The 19,021-nt window shown below is 44.5% G+C and overlaps 1 protein-coding gene across 3 annotated transcripts in view; it reads right to left on the bottom strand.

Moving 5' to 3' along the window:
* EXOC4 (exocyst complex component 4) overlaps positions 1-19,021 on the bottom strand; it is a 304,134-nt gene that overhangs the window by 186,058 nt on the left and 99,055 nt on the right. For all 3 annotated transcript variants that reach the window (XM_064656590.1, XM_064656591.1, XM_064656592.1), the window contains exon 9: positions 16,676-16,764. In XM_064656590.1, the coding sequence (XP_064512660.1) occupies positions 16,676-16,764 (89 nt within the window). The remainder of the gene's footprint in view (positions 1-16,675; positions 16,765-19,021) is intronic.

The raw sequence follows: 19,021 nt of genomic DNA, 5'->3' as shown, positions 1-19,021 counted from the left end.
ATCCAGCACTTCCACAAGAGCCACCAGCAATTGCCCAGATTTTCTTTCCAGCTGCAAACGAGCCCCCCAACCTTCTGTAGTTGCATTCCTTGTTCCTTTCACAAACAAAACATTCTTTCATTCATGATATAATTTCCTAGATTATCCATTATTAAAAATTGCCCCTCTCCAAAATGAATTTACATCTGAATTATCTCATTACTTCTGAACAAGCCAATTACTGCCTCTAGTGAACAAAATAATTAGAACTTGTGCTCCCTGCATCCGAGATCTTCCTCGGCAGCCCCGGCGCGATCGGTCCCAGAACGCAGAAGTACATAATGCAAAGATACAAACACACAGAACAAAGACATGGAGAGGCTTTTTTGCTTCCTCTGAACACCTTTCAGCAAGTGAAAAGGTTAATTTTTTGTATAAATACATTCAGGTATCGAGTGCATGACACAGAGCACGAATTTAAACTCTGCTCGTCAGTCAGGACTGTGAGAGCAAAGAATTCCATCCAGATTGTTTTTCCACCACTGGAGTCAGAAGCCTTCCCTCTCCTCTTGTCTGTTACCCCCCCAAAAAAATAAATCATAAAACACTGCCCAAAGATCAGAAATGTTTCCTACAGGTGGGTGATGGGATTCATGGAATCACAGGATGGTTTGGGTTGGAAGGGACCTGAAAGTTCATCACGTTCCACCCCCTGCCATGGGCAGGGACATCTTCCACCAGCCCAGGTTGCTCCAAGCCCCGTCCAACCCGGCCTTGGACACTTCCAGGGATCCAGGGGCAGCCACAGCTTCTCTGGGAAATCCATCCCAGCCCCTCCCCACCCTCCCAGACAGCAATTCCTTCCCAATATCCCACCTAACCCTCTGGCAGTGGGAAGCCATTCCCTGTGTGCTGTCCCTCCAGGCCTTGTCCCCAGTCCCTCTCCAGCTCTCCTGGAGCCCCTTCAGGCCCTGCAAGGGGCTCTCAGCTCTCCCTGGAGCCTTCTCTTCTCCAGGGTGAAAAACTCCAGGGGGAAAGGGTGGAAAAGAGGGAAAACAACAAACATAATAAGCAAGACCATCCTGGGAGCAGTTTGGAAGCCAAGCCAAGCACAGCCCTTTTCTCCAGGTAAATATTTCCAATTAAATCCCTGCTGGGCTCTCCACAGGGACAGCAGGAAGTGGACAAAGGAGTGCACCATATATGGCTATTTTCCAATTAAAATAAATCCATTTTTCTACAAAAAAAAAAGGGGGGGGGGAAATGAAGTTAAAACATTTCCATCCTCTGTTTTTCTGCATAAGTGGGTGAAATACATTAAATAACTGTAATAGTCTGCAGTCAGAGTGGGAAGGAATGGAGTCTGGCAGCAAGGCTTGGAATTAAACTGCTTAATTTCCCTGGTATTACATCCACCACATCCATCCCCTCGTGCTGCTTCCCAACTGCATCATTAACTCCCTCCCCACACATTCCAACCCATCGCTCTCTGCTTGCTACTTCCTCATCCAAATGTTTTATAATTTGCTTATCCACTGCCATTTGCATCAACTCCCTATTAAAACAGAGGGAAGGAGGTTTCCATCTTCCTTCCCCCTGCATTTAATTCAATTGTCTGGTTTTGCTTGGGTTTAATGACTCTCCTCTCGATGGTTTGTGCTTGGTTTAGGCTCATTCAGAAGTTCCAACAGCCAGGAAAGGGAAAAAAGGGACTGAAAAGTGGAAAAATGAAGCAGTTTTGGTCCTCAAAATCAGCTGTTTAGGGTTGTCCACCCAACACAGAACTGATTTCCCACACTCTGGCAGATGAATCATCCAACACAAAACCCCAGCAGGTCTTTGCTCAGAGCTTTTCCAACAAAACCTCCCAGAACAGTGGGGGAAAAAAAAGGGAATCAGCTGGGACTGACGTGGAGTTCATTTATTCCAAGTTTGGAGGGAAATACATTCAAACACCTGTGCTGTGATTTAATACGTGATTTTAGGGGTTCCCTAAAACCAGGGGAGGGGGCTGGAACGAGATGATCCTTAAGGTCCATTCCAACCCAAACTTTTCCACAATTCTATGATTTTCTGTATCTATTAAATATAGTGAAAAGTCAGCATTTTAAAAAAACTCGACACAGCCACCGTGGTTTCCACCTCAAGCTGATTCTGTGCAGCCCTGAGAGATCAGACTCTGCTCTGTCACTAAAGCAGGCAAAGAGAGGCAGCCTGGTACTAATTTTTAGTGATGCAAAGGCAATAAACCAAAGAGTCTCCTGGATAAATTACCCTTAAACTAAATTTTAACGTCTCTTTTAAGGTGATGGCGACCGTGGTGCTACAGGAGGGGATCAGAGAATGCAAAACCCAAATGAAATTTTCAACTGTAACCTTCTGTTTTCTTTGCTCTTCTACCAGGGGGTTCACAGTGCTCTCAGAATACCCCTAATTAATCCAAATATTTAACAGAGCAAGGTGTGTAATTAAGGTTTTTACACCTCTGAACCCCATTAAGGCTGGAAAAGGCCTCTAAGGCCAACCCTTAAAAAGGCAGCACGTTGTGAGAACAGGATTTCTCTTTGAGGGACCTCAAGCAGAGCAGCTTTTAGTGGGAATATCTGAGAGGAAAAAAAACAGACTTACATGATAAATAACAAGCAAATAACTCCATGGTGGAAGAGCTGCTGTAGCAACCAGGCCCAGGGAGCAGATATTTATGGTCCAAAGAACGACAAGGTGGAAACTGGGTGAAGAGGGAGAGTCTTAAATGAGTGGCAAGAATAGTAACTGGGATGGGAATCCACTTTTAAACCAGGAGAATATTCAAATTAATCTGAATATTTAAAGTAATTTTTAACCCCTTCTGCCTGAGGAGAATGTGGATAAACTCAGGAATTTCCTAAGGAAAATCCATGTCATTAATTCCTTTAGATACAAACCGTGTCCAAGTCGGAGTCAGGCTGGACCTTGGTCACACTTAAGTCACATTTAAGCTCCACCAGGAGTTTAGGAAGCAAAGGGGTCCCCTCTGAACCTGGAGACTCAAAGAAGGGTCCTCCCCCTTGTCCTTTGGCATCTTTGGTCTCTGTGTAAATCATTCCAAGTCGACTCTAACTCGATTTTCCTTTGGATGTTTCGTGCACACGAGCAACGGGGCAAACCTCAAATGTTAATTCACATTTTTATAAATTCACATTAAATCATTTCTGACTGATACCCTTGAGGGTGATGCTTTGAGTGACCCCAAATCACTCACTCCTGACAGATGTTCAGACTGCTTAAAATCATTTTTTAACATGAGTTTTCTATGCAAAGACATTGGTTTTCCAAAGGAGTCAATCCATAATTCTGCCACTCCTTCATCTGCCTTTTTGCAGCATCTTTTTCCTGGGAATGGAGCATTTGCTCTTCAAGCTCCCAGACAAGAGATGCTGTAGTTTTTCCCTGCCTCAAGCAGGAGTATCCCTGTATTTCACATCTCTGCAGCCGCTCAACAGGAGAAAATCAAATTATCCTCCCCTTTTTTGCCTTTGTAGTGGTAGCACCTGAAACAGGAGAAGCATCTTTTTGTCACACAAAGGCAAAGGCTTGTTAAATTCCTAAACTGGATCCTCCAGTTATGAAAATGCCCTTAAAAATAAAGCCTTTAGGGACACAAATCCCTCTCCCCTGCAGGGAACCGAATGGATCTGAGAGGCACAGGTGGCCCAAAGTCCACAAAAGCCCCTTGGGCTGAAGCTGGAAAGTTCAGACACATAAATGTGTAAACTGGTTTGAAAACTGTGGGTGAAGAAGAAACAAGTAATAATCAATAAAATCAGTTATATAAACTCGTATCAAAGGAATGAGCTCCTGACACAGGGAAAACGAGTGATAAATATTTTCCACACACACCACCCCCGGCTTCTCTCTTTACTGCTTTATTCTACATTCCAAACAGGCTCTGGGAGAACGTTCTAGAGACAATGGAAGAGCAGAAATAAGTTGCTGTGGTTGATGGAATGATGCCAAAGTGGTCCATTGAAACTCAAAGTCAGACCTGAGGTGTGTTTTCGAGCAGAACCCACCTGGGTCCCCACACGGCTCCTCATCACAGCCCTGCACAAACATTTGGCTTCTCATCAAGTAAGGAAGGGCCTTTTGTGGAGGGTTTTCCCCCCCCCAGATAGATGAAATTCCCAAACCACCACTAAACTCCTCAATTAGGGATAAAAGACGTGGATTAAGTGTCAGATATTTGCATGGAAACGTATCTCACAACACATCATCTCTTTACACACACACACCAGTATTACCACTGAGTTCCTGGTGTTTCTCTTCCAGGGAATTAATTAGAAAGGGAAAGGCTGCAAGGAATTTGTTGTTATCCACGTTCTGAGGCTGCCCAGGGCAGGGTGGAGTCCCCATCCCTGGAGGGATTTCAAAGCCCTGTGGATGTGGCACTCGGGGACACGGATTAGTGGCGGCCTTGGCAGCGCCGGGGGATGGTTGGACTCCATGATCTCTGAGGTTTCTTCCATCCTAAACAAGTCTGTGATTCTACTTCTATTTCCCAGAACTCCTGAACTCTTAAAGACTTTAAATTTTGCCTGCTTATGGTTGAAACGACTTTTAGCCAACGGCCGATAAACCCTCGCGTTCCCACAGCGGCTAAAAAGGGCACCAACACTTATTCCCACAAAACCACCCCCTGGGCACGAGCTCATCCCTTCCTTAATCCAAACTGGCACCTCACCCTGCTGAGGGAAAAGCCCTGAGTCCTCCATGAACCTGGAATTACAGCTTTTCCACATAATATCAAGGCATCTCCCCGTTCAGAAGGAGCTCCATCAGGAGCTCCATCGGAACAGGCCGTTGGAATGATTTCCATAGTCATTAAGCAAACAAAGGAAGTGCCAGTTGTCCCATTTTCCCCCACCCCACATTCCTGGATGCCATTGAGGTGCAGTGAATGCAGGGCTTGGGGAGGGATCTCATCCAGTAATTCCTGATGATAATTAAGTCAAACACAACCCCGTGATGGGCGCAATTAAAATTCCCAAAGAGCAGGACAGATGCACTTGGAGCCCACAGGATTTTTGATATCATGTTAAAAAACCAGCCACTGAGCAGCCAGTCTTTGCTATAATATCATTAAGTCACTACAATTAAACATGAAAACACTAATGAGATCTGCAGCAGTTGCTGCACCCAACGTTTAGAGGGAAAAGAACCAGCCTGGCTCTCTCTCTCTCTCCAGCAAACTTGGAACGAGCCCCTTCAAGCAGCTGCACAAGTTTTATGTGGAGAAAACACAGGGAAAAATCTGGTTTCAACAACTTCTCTGCCTTTGTGGTGACTGCACAGCTCAAAAGGCTGGCAATGGAAGCGGGAAAATTTGGGAAATGGATGCACAGAGCATGAATTTCAATCCATAATTCACATGAGTGTGAGGAACTGCAAATGCCACTTGGAACGTGGAATTTGGACACCCTCCCTACCCTCTTTGCTTTGTGAAATTAGGCACAAACGTGGCACATTAATAACTGTAAAGAGCCACCAATCTTTGCTTGGGCTGTAACCAAATGAAGGATTCTTGGGAAGAAAGATTCCCATGAGCTCACCTTCAATTAATCCGGTCCCGGAGAAGCAAAACCCGAGGATTGTGTGAGATTATCCTGGAATCACAGAACTGTCAGGGTTGGAAGGGACCTCTGGAGGTGATCCAGTCCAACAGCTGGTACTGGACATTTGCTGAGACTCTGAACCCCTTGATGAAAAGTTGTCACAGGCAAAAATGGATCTCATAATTTCAGGAGAGGACTGGGGAGGAACTGGAGAGAGAAAGTATCCAAAAGACTCCTGAGAATTCCTAACGCTCCAGGGAACTGAGGCAAAGAAATGACCCTCATTTTGCCCCAAATGCCTATTTTTGGTGACATATTCCTTTGTTATTTGACATGTTTTTTGATGAACTTGGAAACAACAAGAGAGACACTCAGGGACAGATCGACAGGAAGGTTCAGTTTTCCCTTCAGGTTGTCCCTCCAAAATTTTCCCATTAATGCATCCAAATTGACACTTTCCAGGTCAGTTCAGAGGGACTAATCACCCAAACAAGTTCCTTTAAAGATGGATTCAACATGCACTTCTAGGACTTCATCTGATGGACTTTAGAATAGAATTAAGACAAGGAGGCTCCTTCTCCTGCACTCCAAAAATGCCACCACACCTCATTCCTTAGAGTCACCTGAAGGAACATGGGCACAACAGGGAAGACAGAGAGTAGGATTTCTCCACCCTGATCCAAAAGCAACGAGGTTTGTCTGCACTGGGGGCACTGGGCAGGTCCTTACAGGGGGTCCTGCCCTTGAGCTGCTGTGAAAAGCAAAAAGAGCAAACAACAAGAAGTGAAATGATTTAAAAGAGACTTAAAAGCCCATTGAGAGGAGGTTTCAAAGCTCTGGGGAAAAAAAAAGTCTTTCCTGTGAGGAGAACCTGACACAGGTTGCCCAGAGAAGCTGTGGCTGCCCCTGGATCCCTGGAAGTGCCCAAGGCTGTATAAGGCTTGGAGCAACCTGGGATAGTGGAAGGTGTCCCTGTCCGTGGCAGAGTTTGGAACTGGATGATCCTGAAGGTCCCTTTCAACTCAAACCATCCTGTGATTCCCACCTGCCTTCCCTTTCTCCATCTCCAGCCTCCACAAAAATACCCCTTTTTCCCTATCCATCTCCTCACCTTATCAATGGATGCAAACCCTTTTTCCGGGAAACTCTCCTCACCTGGAAAACACCCATATTTCTGTCCTCTGCTAGGAAAATACTGGAGCCCTGCACATGATTTATTGAGCCAAAACTCCAGCAACGATTTATCCACTTGGGCCCACAGAGCCCTGGAGAAAAGCGTCAGCCTTTGTATCTCCAGGACCCTAAATCACATCCCTTTATTGATTAAAGTCACATCTCCATTCTGCAGGAGAGAATCACCTTCTCAGCACAATTTATCTCCCTAGAAAAGGTAGAGTATAATGGATATATGAAAGCTGTTGCCTGGCCCTTTTTATTTTTTTTGGCAGTAATATCTGATGGATCAGACACAAATGGATTTACAGGAGAGCGACGCCTTCGAGTCCTAAGTACATAAAATGAGTAACAGCCAACCTAAAATCCAATGTGGAACGTTTTGATCCTTTAATTAGGTAAAAAAAAAAAAAAGGACTTTCTTCCCAACAGCTCTCCCTTATTAGGAAAAACTCGAGGCATCTACAGATCCTCCAACTGTTATTCAAACTCGAAGCCACAAAAGCCTTTGAAGCATCTGTTTTATGCTCTGGATTGAGTGATTTATTGCCACCCAACCTCGGCCTCTGATGACATTATGCTGCCAATTTGTGCCTCCTTTTAGGAGAGAGGTCTCTGGAACCCGGCTTTGGACTGAATGTGGTGAATCTCAATTAAAGGGTGACCTTTACCAGCCAAGGGAAATGTTAATTCACGCTCACCCGAGAACGGCTTTGAGCCCTCCTTGAAAGCTGAGCTGCAAAGTTTCATTTCAACATTATCAAGATAAAAAAAAAAAGAAAAGAAAACAAAAAAACACCCAAAAAACAAAACTCCTGGCTGGAGGAAAAAAAAAAAAAAGAAAGTACATCTCCATCAGTCAAAGCCAAGGGAGGAACCCCCCCAAATGCTAATGCAGCTGTCTGGGTGCATTTGTTATGCTCCTTGAAAAACAACCAATTCCTCCTTTTTTGAGGCATCTCAGACACAGATTAGAGGCCCTGGAATGACAGGGCCAGAGATTAAACACTCCTTTACCCACCAGACAGGGACAGGAGCAACAGCAACTCCCTCCCTGCTCTCAGCCCTGAGGGAATGTGGTGTCATTTGCCATTCCCTGGACACGGAATTGTTCCCTGGTGGAATTGTTTCTGGAGGTGGCTCAGGCTGAAGGGAGGAAAATCTGCAGGAGAGGCAGGAAGGCACCTCAGTCCCCCCAGACAAACCCTGCTGGACTGTTCTGGTTAATTAGGATCAGCTTTTGGATCAAACAGGGGAAGGAAAAGGGATGTTTTAAGGTCTTGGCACCCAGGTTGGGGAAAACAAAGACATGACAGGCAAGGAAATAAGAATTTGACCTGCAAAAGAAGAGATGAGTCTGGACAAACTTCAAGATGAAAAGAGGAATGTGATGGAAAAATCCAATGTCAGCAAGATTTCGAGAGAAAAATATAAGCAGCCATGAGCATCTTAGGGCTGTACATTATCTAACAGGCCAGATGAAAAAAAATAATAAAAAAAATTAAATATGGATATCTAAACAAATACTTATAAGTATATATTTAAAAATTTATATCTAAATATGTATTTATATATATTTTATATATATAATATATAAAAAATATATATGTATATGTAAATATATATATATGTATTTATGTACAAAGCCAGCATTTAATCATTATAGAAAGTACATGGAATCATTAATAGCCTGAGTTGGAAGTGACCCACAAGGATCATCAAGTCCAAATATACTGAATAAATAAATAAATAATAAATAAATATATATATATATAAAGAAATATATAAAATACATATACATAAATATACATATATACATATATATAAATATAAAATATATATTTAATATATATGAAAAATATCAAATATTTAAAAATATACAGTATAAATCTCTTCCAAAAACTATGCATCCTATTGAAGGATATTTATTGCAATTTTGGCTCATCTGGTCATTACAGATCCCAAAAGAACAGGATTAACTGACCAACCTTCACCAGGTCAAATCCTGACCCAGTTAATCCCACTGGAGATTCTTATTCCTCATTTTCCAGCCCATCCCTGTGGTGTTTCTCAGCTCCCTGCAAACCCCACTTCATGTGGTGGTAAATTATTAATAACAACAGAAAATAAGGGTAGGAATATAAACCTGGGGTTTATCTAAAGGCACATGGGAATGTCCCACCACAAACACCAACCCAAAACCAGGAACAACAGAAAACATTCCTTAAAGGAGTCACAGAAATGGCTCCACACAAATGGAAAGCCCAGAGCTCAAAAAGAGGATTTTTGACTTCAGATGATTTAAATTTTAGAAGAGGCAGTGCCAGTGCCACCCACTTAGTAACCCATGGAGCTTTTCCAGGTTTTTTCCAGCCCCATTCCAACAGTACAGCCCTGAATATTCCTCAGGGAAGAGCAGAACATCAGAAACCTGCTCACACCAAACAGGGAATCCTGATCCTGAACAGCAGGATAAATTTTAAATAAACCACTTTAAATAAACCATTTACTACTGAATTTACACAAAAGCACGAATTCCATGGCTCAGTACTTCCAAAAGCCCGGAAAAAACTTCACTAATTGATATAAAACGGGGTATTATAGTTTATAGGCACAAATATTTCCTCCCTGTTCTGTTTTAATCTGCATAATACAAGATAATTCCACAGTTGCCTTTGTAAATTCCCCACAAAGCCCTCGAATTCTTTAGTAAGCCCAAACTCAAAGCTGGAAAGAAGCTGTAAATAAGCACCTGGAAAAACCACTGATGGCTTTGTAAACAAGGCACTGGGACAGGGAGAGTCCCAGAAAACCCGGCAGTTCCTCTGCCCAGAACTGCAACAACTCAACACACCCAGCCCTGCTCACAAGATTATTAATCCTGAAGTATTTGTGGGGCATTTTATAAAATGAGACTTCTTGGAATGTGCTTTCTCATATGAAAAGGGGAGAGAAGTTTGGCAGTAGCGGGAGAGTGGTGAAGATGGAGAATCCAAGGTGATGACAGAACTCACAACTCATTCCAACTTTGATTTTTCTGCCTTTCTTTGAGAAGCTCCTCTGCTGATACAACACCCTGATGCCCTGATGTTTCTGGTTTCAGGTTAAAAAAAGGACCTGACAATGTGTGGAGTAGTTTTCTAGAGGTCCTTGGGCTTTGAGGTGAGAACAGTCTGTGGGACCAAAGATAAAGAGGAGCTTGAAGTCAAGGCCGGGGTGGTGACACTGGCACAGGTTGCCCAGAGAAGCTGTGGAATCCCCGTCTCTGGAAGTGTCCAAGGCCAGGGGAGCAACCTGGACTAGTGGAAGGTGTCCCTGCCCATGGCAGGGGTTGGAACTGGCTGATCTGTGGGGTCCCTCCCAACCCAAACCGTTCTGGCACCCTCTGAACTCGCCGCAGTCGGCAAATATCGACCTGCCCTCAAAACTTACCCGCCTGCCTTACCCGGCTCAAAGTCCCTGCCACAAACCAAAGCAGAGATTTCACAGCCCAAGCATTGACTTTCAACACCTCCCTGAGAAGTGACAAGAATTAAGTGGGAGATAAAACCCCCTCCAAAGCCTTCAATGTTCTCCGGAAGCGACAGAGATGCCCCGACCCTTTTTCACGGGAGCCGCCGGCTGGCCGAGGTCAGCCTTTGATAAGCAGCAACACACACCCTCAGACACCAGAAAGGGATCAAAAAAACTGCTTAAAAAGAACAAAACAAAGCCACAGGGATGGGGGAAAGCTGGATTAACCCCACCCAGCCACGAAAACCTGTTGCTGTAGATGAAATGCAAGACGTGCTCTTCCCAATGATGGGGACAAGAAAAGCTCCTCGCCCAGCATGGAGGGCACTGACAAAGCAAAGGGACCCTCCTGCCTCCTTTTTTTAGGTATCTCCCTCTGAATTTGTGGTAGCTTTAATAACAATCTCCGAGGCAAAATCAAGAAACAAATTATTTTCTTGCACCTAATCCCCCTTCTGCTGTCAAGTGCCTGACCCCGGTTTGATAATCTCATTTCCCGAGAATCAAAAACGCTGGAAATTTAAGCTTCCCAGAGTGTTAATTGCGGCCCTGCTCCATTGCTAATCAAAAAATTGGATGTTTTGCATGAAAATGCCGCTCTAATTAATTCTCAGTCATAAAGCTCCCCCGGTTTTAATAACCCCTCCTTGATTGGGCAGCCTTTGAAGAGGCCGCGCCGCTAATCCGCTACAGCGGGAACGACACACGCCGAGGAAATCAGAAGTGGGTTTACAAGGTCTCGACGAGCTGATCGCATTAATGCAGGCAAACCACACACACACACACACACATAAAAAAAAGCCTTTTTTTCCTCTCTCTTCCCCCCTCCTCCTTCCCCGAGCTCAAAGCAAACTCTGATCCTGCTCATCACGGCAAGACAAAAGCGGCCGCGTGACAGGAGCTCCGGAACATCAAACCCGCTCCCCCCTCCCCTCGTGCCGGTTCTTCAGCTGCTTTATCCCCCCCCCAGCCTTCCTTAAAGAGGGTTTTTAAACCAACACCAGTCCACTTGTCACAACGTTGTCTCCCCGAAGCAGACAGGAATTCTATTGCCTCTCTCCCCCCCCCCTCTCCCTCACAGAGCTCTGACTGACAACACATTATCATCCCCATCTCCGAAAGGTGCTGAACCGAATTTTCATTATCCAAAATGTCAAGATTCGTTTCTGTCACTGCTGAGCTCAGCTGGCTCCCTCTGGCAGCCCTTTGGTGAATCCAAATGGAACAAGGCACCTACAAATAACTGCATTTTCCCCAGACCTGGCCTTACATTGTGCCCTTGTCATATCAGATCCAGCAACTCTCGCCGCGATTCCTCGGCGTCGAAATCTTAATTAGCGGAGTTTCTCTTTGGCTTTTCTTTAATTACTTGAAACCTTATGGTAAGAAATATTCAGGCTTGGACTGAGAACAGATGAACAGACTGGTGAGTAACACAAAACCCACTCCCCAAATTTAAATTTGTACCACCATAGGGGTGTTCAGGGTTTTCCATTTATCCCCTGGCCGGCGTGAAAAAATCCGCAGGATTTGTACTTTTAAAAAAACAAGGTTAAAAAATGATCCATTATCTATTGTGGCATTACAGCAGGGCTTTGTGTCACAGCTGGATTTGCCACCCTTTGTCAGAGCTGAGCAACCTGGGCTAGTGGAAGGTGTCCCTGCCCAGGGCAGGGGTTGGACTTGGATGATCTTTAAGGTCCCTTCTGACCCAAACCATCCTGTGATTCTATAATTCATGATAAACCTTTAACTCTGTAGTTCTCCTACTGATCCACTGGGAAGTGCTGGAGCACTGGAACTTGCAGAGATCAGGTAATTCTCAGTCCCAAAAGTTACCCCTGAGCTGCTCAGCCATGGTCCAAACTTCCAGCAAGATCCACTGCAACCCAGGAGACAGACACATGCCCAACACAGAGAATTCAGGGAACAAAAAACAAGGTCTATATTCTACACAGAATCATGGAATGGTTTGAGTTGGAAGGGACCTTAAAAATCATCCACTTCCAACTCCCTGCCATGAGCAGGGACACCTTCCACTAGCCCAGGTTGCTCCAACCCGGCCTTGGACACTTCCAGGGTGTGGACTCAACTTTGAGATATTTGAGTGCTGCATATTTAAAACCCACAAGAGCCTCTTCCATTACATTTTTAGTTTAGGAATTAAGTTCATGTAATGCTCTGCTATTTCCCAGGGAAATGTAACTGTGCAAAAGTTTTGGGTATTTAAAGTCACCTCTGAGACACCGAAACCCCGCAGATCCACAGAATGCTTTGGTTGGAAGGGACCTTAAAGATCATCTTGTTCCAACCCCCCCATGCTACCAGAAACTCAAGTATCTTCCAAAAACTAAAGCAAGGGGAACTTATCCAGTTTTATTTTAGAAGTAGGAAGGAGTGTCCTGCATCCCTGGGATGTTCTGGACAGAAACTGCTTAAATAACTTCATAAAGAATTCTTGAATTTTTGCTGTTTCAGCTCAGCACACAAAATGTGCCTCCCAACAGCTGGGAGGACACAGCTCTGGGGCACAAATTACATTCTTTGTTCTATTAAAGACTTCCTTTATGAAGTCATTTGATTTTTTTTGCTGTCTTATTTGTACAAGCCCAGTCCCACCTTCCAGTGCCAGCACGAGCACAGACTCACCTGCAAGGTGCCCAAGCAGCAGGATCAGGGACACAATTTCTCATTAAAAAAAAAACCAAAAAAAAACCCCAAAACAAATGAAAAGTAAAAACACAAAGGCACAATGACAACCCAAGAATAATTCCCATCCTTTAATGCAGCACAAAGCACTTGTAGCAGTGATTCCACATGGGACACCACGTGGAATATCCTCCTCAGCTCCACTGCCACGCAGGGCAGACACTGTTTATATGCCTATAAATTAATACCATAATGAATTAATACTCAAAACAGTGGGATCTAACAAAAAACTGAGTGGTGACTCTGGAATTCTGCCTCTAATCCTGCTCCCAGGAAGGTCCATCACATCCCAAAGCACAATCCAAATAAATCCCTGCCCTGCGAAGCCCCGGAGAAGTTGAATTAATGCTGGAGTGCCCTGAGCTTCCAGGGGGAAAGAAGGAACAAGCCTGAGTTTTACAGAGGTGCTGAGCAGGTGTGGAGCCCATGGAAATATCCCTGGGAACAGCTGCTCCACATTCCATCCTGAAACCAGCCCAGGTGTGGGATGGGACACGGGCAGAGCTGACCTTGCTTGCTCCTGTTGTTGGCCTGAATTTATTCATTCATTCGTTCATTTATTCATTCCTTCATTCATTTACTCACTCATTCCTTCATTCATTTATTTATTTATTTATTTATTTATTTATTTTTAATTAATTGGCAGCTCCTGAATCCACCTCCTGCCTGAACCCCAAAAAGAGAGACCTGCAGATCCCCAGGATACAGATGTTAAGGCACCACCTGTGCTGGTGAAGGGTTTGGATGATGTGAAAACTAACCCTTTCACAGAATCAGAGAATGGTTTGGATTCTTGGATTGGAAGGGATTTTAAACTCACCTCATTCCAACCCCCTGCAATGGGCAAGGGCAACTTCCACTATCCCAGGTTGCTCCAAGCCTCATCCAACCTGGCCTTGGACACTTCCAGGGATCCAGAGGCAGCCACAGATTCTCTGGGCAACCTGGGCCAGGGCCTCTTTCCCATATCCCACCTATCCCTGCCCTCTGGCACTGGGAAGCCATTCCCTGTGTCCTGTCCCTCCAGGCCTTGTCCCCAGTCCCTCTCCAGCTCTCCTGGAGCCCCTTTAGGCCCTGCCAGGGGCTCTCAGCTCTCCCTGGAGCCTTCTCTTCTCCAGGTGAACATCCCCAGCTCTCTCTACACAATGTTTGTCTGGAAGGAGATCTCTCAGTGATGGACTTGCCCCTTTTCCCATTTTTTTTTTTTAAATGACAACTCCCAAAGAACTTGTGTGTCCAACTTCAAGGGAAAAACACATGGGCTAAGTCTTCCTCCTCCAGTTTCAGTGGAATAAGACACAAGAATTCCAGCTCTAAATGACTTGCAGCAGGTCTCTTTCCCCTGCTGAGGGATAATGTGAGCCTCGTGCACTGCACTATTTCAGCCCAAATCAAAGAGGTTAATGACAAAGCTTCCCTCTGATCTTCACACATTTTAAGGGCTATTTAAATTAAATTCTCCTTTCAAAAAAAGTTAGCGTGAGCCAAACTTTTATAAACTCCTTTCTTTTCATGCATATGTTTCTTTGAAGGTCTTTTTTTTCAGGGGAAAAAAAAAAAGATTCCCTAACAAAGTCACCCTCCCCCTGCTGCCAGTGAAGAATCATCCCCGTGGATAAGGCTGTTGGGAACAGAAACTGTGCAGCGTTCACAGAAGGCAGAGTGTCACGTGCCTGCTTTCCACCAACCTGATTGAACAATTAAATTGTAGTTCTCTTTAAAAGGGATAAAAAAAAAAAGGTAAAATAATAAAAAAAAAAATCCAAATGCAGATCTTGCTGTGGTCTGGGATTCAGGAAGATTAATGAGCTCCCTAAAAGGGAACAGCAGCTTATAATAGAAAAGAGAGGTTACTACATTTTTAACATAAAGTTCAAAGGGAAACTTTTCTTGATGGTTTAAACTGCAAAGACCCTCAGCAAAGTCATCTCATCTATTGTCCCTGTTGACTCTTTGTCCCCTGTTGCATCACGTCCAAGCTCTTCCAACTCAGCCAGAAAGGGCAACAGAATCAGGGCTCCATCCACACCAATTCCTGGGTTTTGTCCTTTACTTCCTTTGTCCACAGGCTTTGTTCTTCCCAGCCACTGGAATCCTGCAAATCTCCTGCACAGCTCTCCTGCATCCTCCCCTCTGGAAAAGGCTCCCAACCTCCTGCTCAGCACAAATGTTGCCTCAGGGTTTGTGTCCTGTCGTGAGTAAGGAATTCCAAACCCAGGACAGGAGCTGCTTATGAACAAACCCTCAGTTCAGTCTGACAGCAACAACCCCAAAAATCCCCCAAAAAAAACCTCATCCTGGAGGAGGACACAGCCATGGGGTGAGTCAGTTCTGTTCTCTGCTCTGCTTTAAAGGCAACAGGGACAATGGGGCGTGGAGACAACTGGGAACGACGGAACACGACGGGACACGTCCTGAAAAGACCTGGAATTCTGGAGGGCTCAGAACTGTGGAGAATGACTTAAACCTTCCTAAAAAACTCAAAGAGTTCACAACATCCCCCCAAGCTGGGAGACTTCTCTCAGCTAACCCCGGGCACGTGTGACAGTTGTGAAGGTGAGAACCTGAACCTCAGGGGGCGAAGAGCTGCACGTTCAACACCTCCCAGGTGTGTGCAAAAAGTGAGATCAGAATTTAAATGGCAGGTGTCTCCACTTCACCCTGTCTTCACATCGTGGTGTGGGGCACCTGTCAACTCCAGCACATCTGCACCTCAGGTTCCTCCTTCACAGTCCACCCAGAACCATCTGAATATTCACCATGGAATCGTTAATCCCACAATCATCGATACCAAGATCACCAAAGTGAAACAATCTGCCACAAGAACACTCTCTCTGTCCCTCCAGGCTTTTTTTTGCACACCCTGGTGGGTTTAACTTGTCGCTCAGGATAAGTCATAAAAGGAGGAAGGGAATAAAAAGTCATCCAAACAATCTCTTGTAAATTATAAAACACTCTCAATTAAAAGCCAACTGGAAATTATCATGGGCAAGAGCTCAAGGAGAAGTTCTACTCTTTGCCATCATATTTTAAGAGTATAAATTATTTTCTTGTTATGATTATCCCAGTAAGAAACTGGAATAGATGACCCAGAATTTAGTCCTGCTCTAGGTTATCATGGCAACCTTAAGATATCCCCCTTGATTTTGCTGCCAAAATTTTCCTTTTGTGAAAGGAAAAACACATGGAATGATGCTATGCCTGGAGGACACCTCCCTGTGGATATAAAGCATTTTCCACAGGGAATATAAACCAGCAAGAGCAGCCCAAGTCCTCAAATTCACCTTTTGGAAACACTCTTCCAGTGCACAAAAGACAAAGAATTGGTCACTTTAGTCCATCCAACTTCAACTAAGAGCTGGCTGAGCTCAGCTCCCAGAGCAATCCAGGGGGAGTATCCCACCCAGCATGTGATGTGAGAGATAAATGGCAGATAAGTATACAAAGGAGCTCCAAAAATCCCAACCCAGTGCTGGGGGTGAGGTTTCCACTTCACCCAATGTCTTACAAGCATCTTTTTCAGACCTTGACCTCCAGCTGGAAACACAAAGGAAATAAAGAAAAACCCTGTTGCTTCCCAACTTAATAATAAACAGAGCTTCAAACTAGTGGCAAAGCAGAGAGGGATCAATACCTGGCACGGCATGGATGGGATATTCCAGCTCCTGCAAGGGACAATTACTCAATTAACACATTTTCCCTTTCCATACCTTGCAGTTCCCCGCTCCTGCTGTACAGCTCCCTCCTCTGCTCCCGCAGGTAGGCACTCATGCTGATGGCGTGGGAGGAGGACTCAAACCTGGAATTCAACAGGAAGAAATCAATCCAGCCAGCCCTAAAAGCATCCTTCAGTCAGCCCTAAACAAGAGCAAAATGAATAAGATGAAAATTCCCGCGGAATTAGGGACAGATCAATTATTAAGCGTTTATCTTACGGCTCCAACGGTCCACGAGGACCAACCTGAGGGGCAGAGACAAATATTTCCCAACTGCTGGAGCCTCATGAACAGGATTTTTGGCACTCATGGTGAAAGGGCACAGGCTGGGCACTGATCTGACCCCCTCAATGACTCCAGGACAGTTCTGGACACCACAAGTGTCCCGTGGCCAAGGGCCTTGTGCCCGACCTGCCTGAGCTGGGAATATTCCATGTGGCCAAAGGCTGCTGCTCCAGGCCCTGGTGGGCACTGGGAAACAGGGAGAAGGGAGCACATGGTGGGGATAAAACATCTCCCAAGGGATGAGGCACCTTCAAACAGCCCTGGTGGACACTGGACTGGGAGGGGAACTTCCTGCACAAAAACACCTCGAGGTGGTGATGATCTGCTGTATCCCCTTCCCAATCCCCTTCCCAATCCTGCTGTTCAGGAATATTGAATCAGCCCCAGTGGGGCCCAGAGGGACACTGGGAACAGCAGCATCACGCCAGAGAAAAGGGAAAAAAGCGTTTCACAGCTTCCCCAGCGTTGGGGTTATGACTATTAACGAGGCTTTTCTGCTTTAATTTGGATTGTGTGAGGATTACTGCAACTGAACCAATAATGATTTATCAAAATACAACAAACTCTTCAGACTTTAATTAAATGAGCAGTAAATTCTTGTCTCTGTATTTACAACGTTCTCCCTCTTGGCCACAGTGAGATATTCAGTGTATCATTATCCCCACAGCCCAGAGAGCTTCTCCAGGCATCAAAACCACATCTCACCCCTTTTTTTCCCCACAGACATCCAGTTTCTCTCCCCTATTTCCCCTCCTCTGCCACTTCCTAAATCTCCACATTCCTATTTCCACTTAAATCCTCTACCCCTGAACCTCCTTTCCCGTGCAGAGAATGTCAAAAAAATGTTAGTTTTGCACAGAATTACACATAATTTCGCAAGTCTACAATTCCCTCCTTTCCTGCCCCAACCCCAATTTACACCTTGCAAATCAAGCTACCTTTGGGAAGAAAAAAAAAGAGCCACATTTATAATGGCACAAAACATCCAAATTCCCAAAACACCCTTTATCTGAAGCTTTTTTTTCCCCCCCAAACCAATGTTACAACTAAACAAATCCTGATTTATTTTATTTTATTACACCCATTTTAAAGATAAGGAAAAAAAAGTCTCTTCCAAACACCAGCTGCTGATTTCCAGACAGCAGGATTCAACTGAGGAGTTCTCATTCTTCCACAGAAGACACAAGTGGCAGAAGTGTTTAATATTAATTAAATATTATTTAATATTAACTAGTATTAATATAGTATATATTTTTATCATATTATATATATACACACATTATATTATATTATATTATATTATATTATATTATATTATATTATATTATATTATATTATATTATATTATATTATATTATATTATATTATATTATATTATATTATATTATATATTTTTATTGTATCATATTATTATAGAAATAATATGTTAAATAATATTATTCTTTAAGATTAATTAAATATTAATTATTATTGATTAAATCAGCTCCTAGCTGTCACAGGACATGGCACAAACACCCGTGAGTAAAACATGGTGGAGGTGGAGGTGGAGCCCTGCCCTGAGAGACTCCTGAAGCCAGGAATTAAATGCAGATATTCTGATGACAAGTGGAAGGCTCTGATTTGGACAGAGCTGATGGAAAGGCAAGGAGAAGAGCCTGGAAGGCTGGCAGGGAAAGCACTGGAGATGGGAGAGGAGACAAGGATAACACCCCATCAAACGTGTACAAACCTCAGCGGGCCGAGAAATTCCATTTCAAGGGAGATTTGCACAGATCTGGTGCCAGCTGACAGGGAACCAAAGAGAGCCCAGGAAGCTCTGCTGTCACTGCAGGGACGGTGACAGGACCAGCAGCCAGGGATGTGCTGCTCCCACAGGTTATTCACCTGCACTTGAGACAGCTCCACCCTCCCTCCCTCCCTGCTGGGAAACTAATGCACAGCCTGAGCCTGCTGCAGTGAAACTGGGAGTTTTTATTCCTCAAATAAATGTAAACCCGAGAACAGACCCCGGGTGAGAGGCTGAGCCACCCTGGTTTTGCTCCACTAAACATTTCC

The sequence above is a fragment of the Pseudopipra pipra genome, chromosome 5 (genome assembly GCF_036250125.1).
Source record: "Pseudopipra pipra isolate bDixPip1 chromosome 5, bDixPip1.hap1, whole genome shotgun sequence".
Taxonomy (NCBI): domain Eukaryota; kingdom Metazoa; phylum Chordata; class Aves; order Passeriformes; family Pipridae; genus Pseudopipra; species Pseudopipra pipra.
The sequence above is the reverse complement of the archived record's forward strand: the minus strand, read 5'-3'. Positions and strand labels throughout refer to the sequence as shown.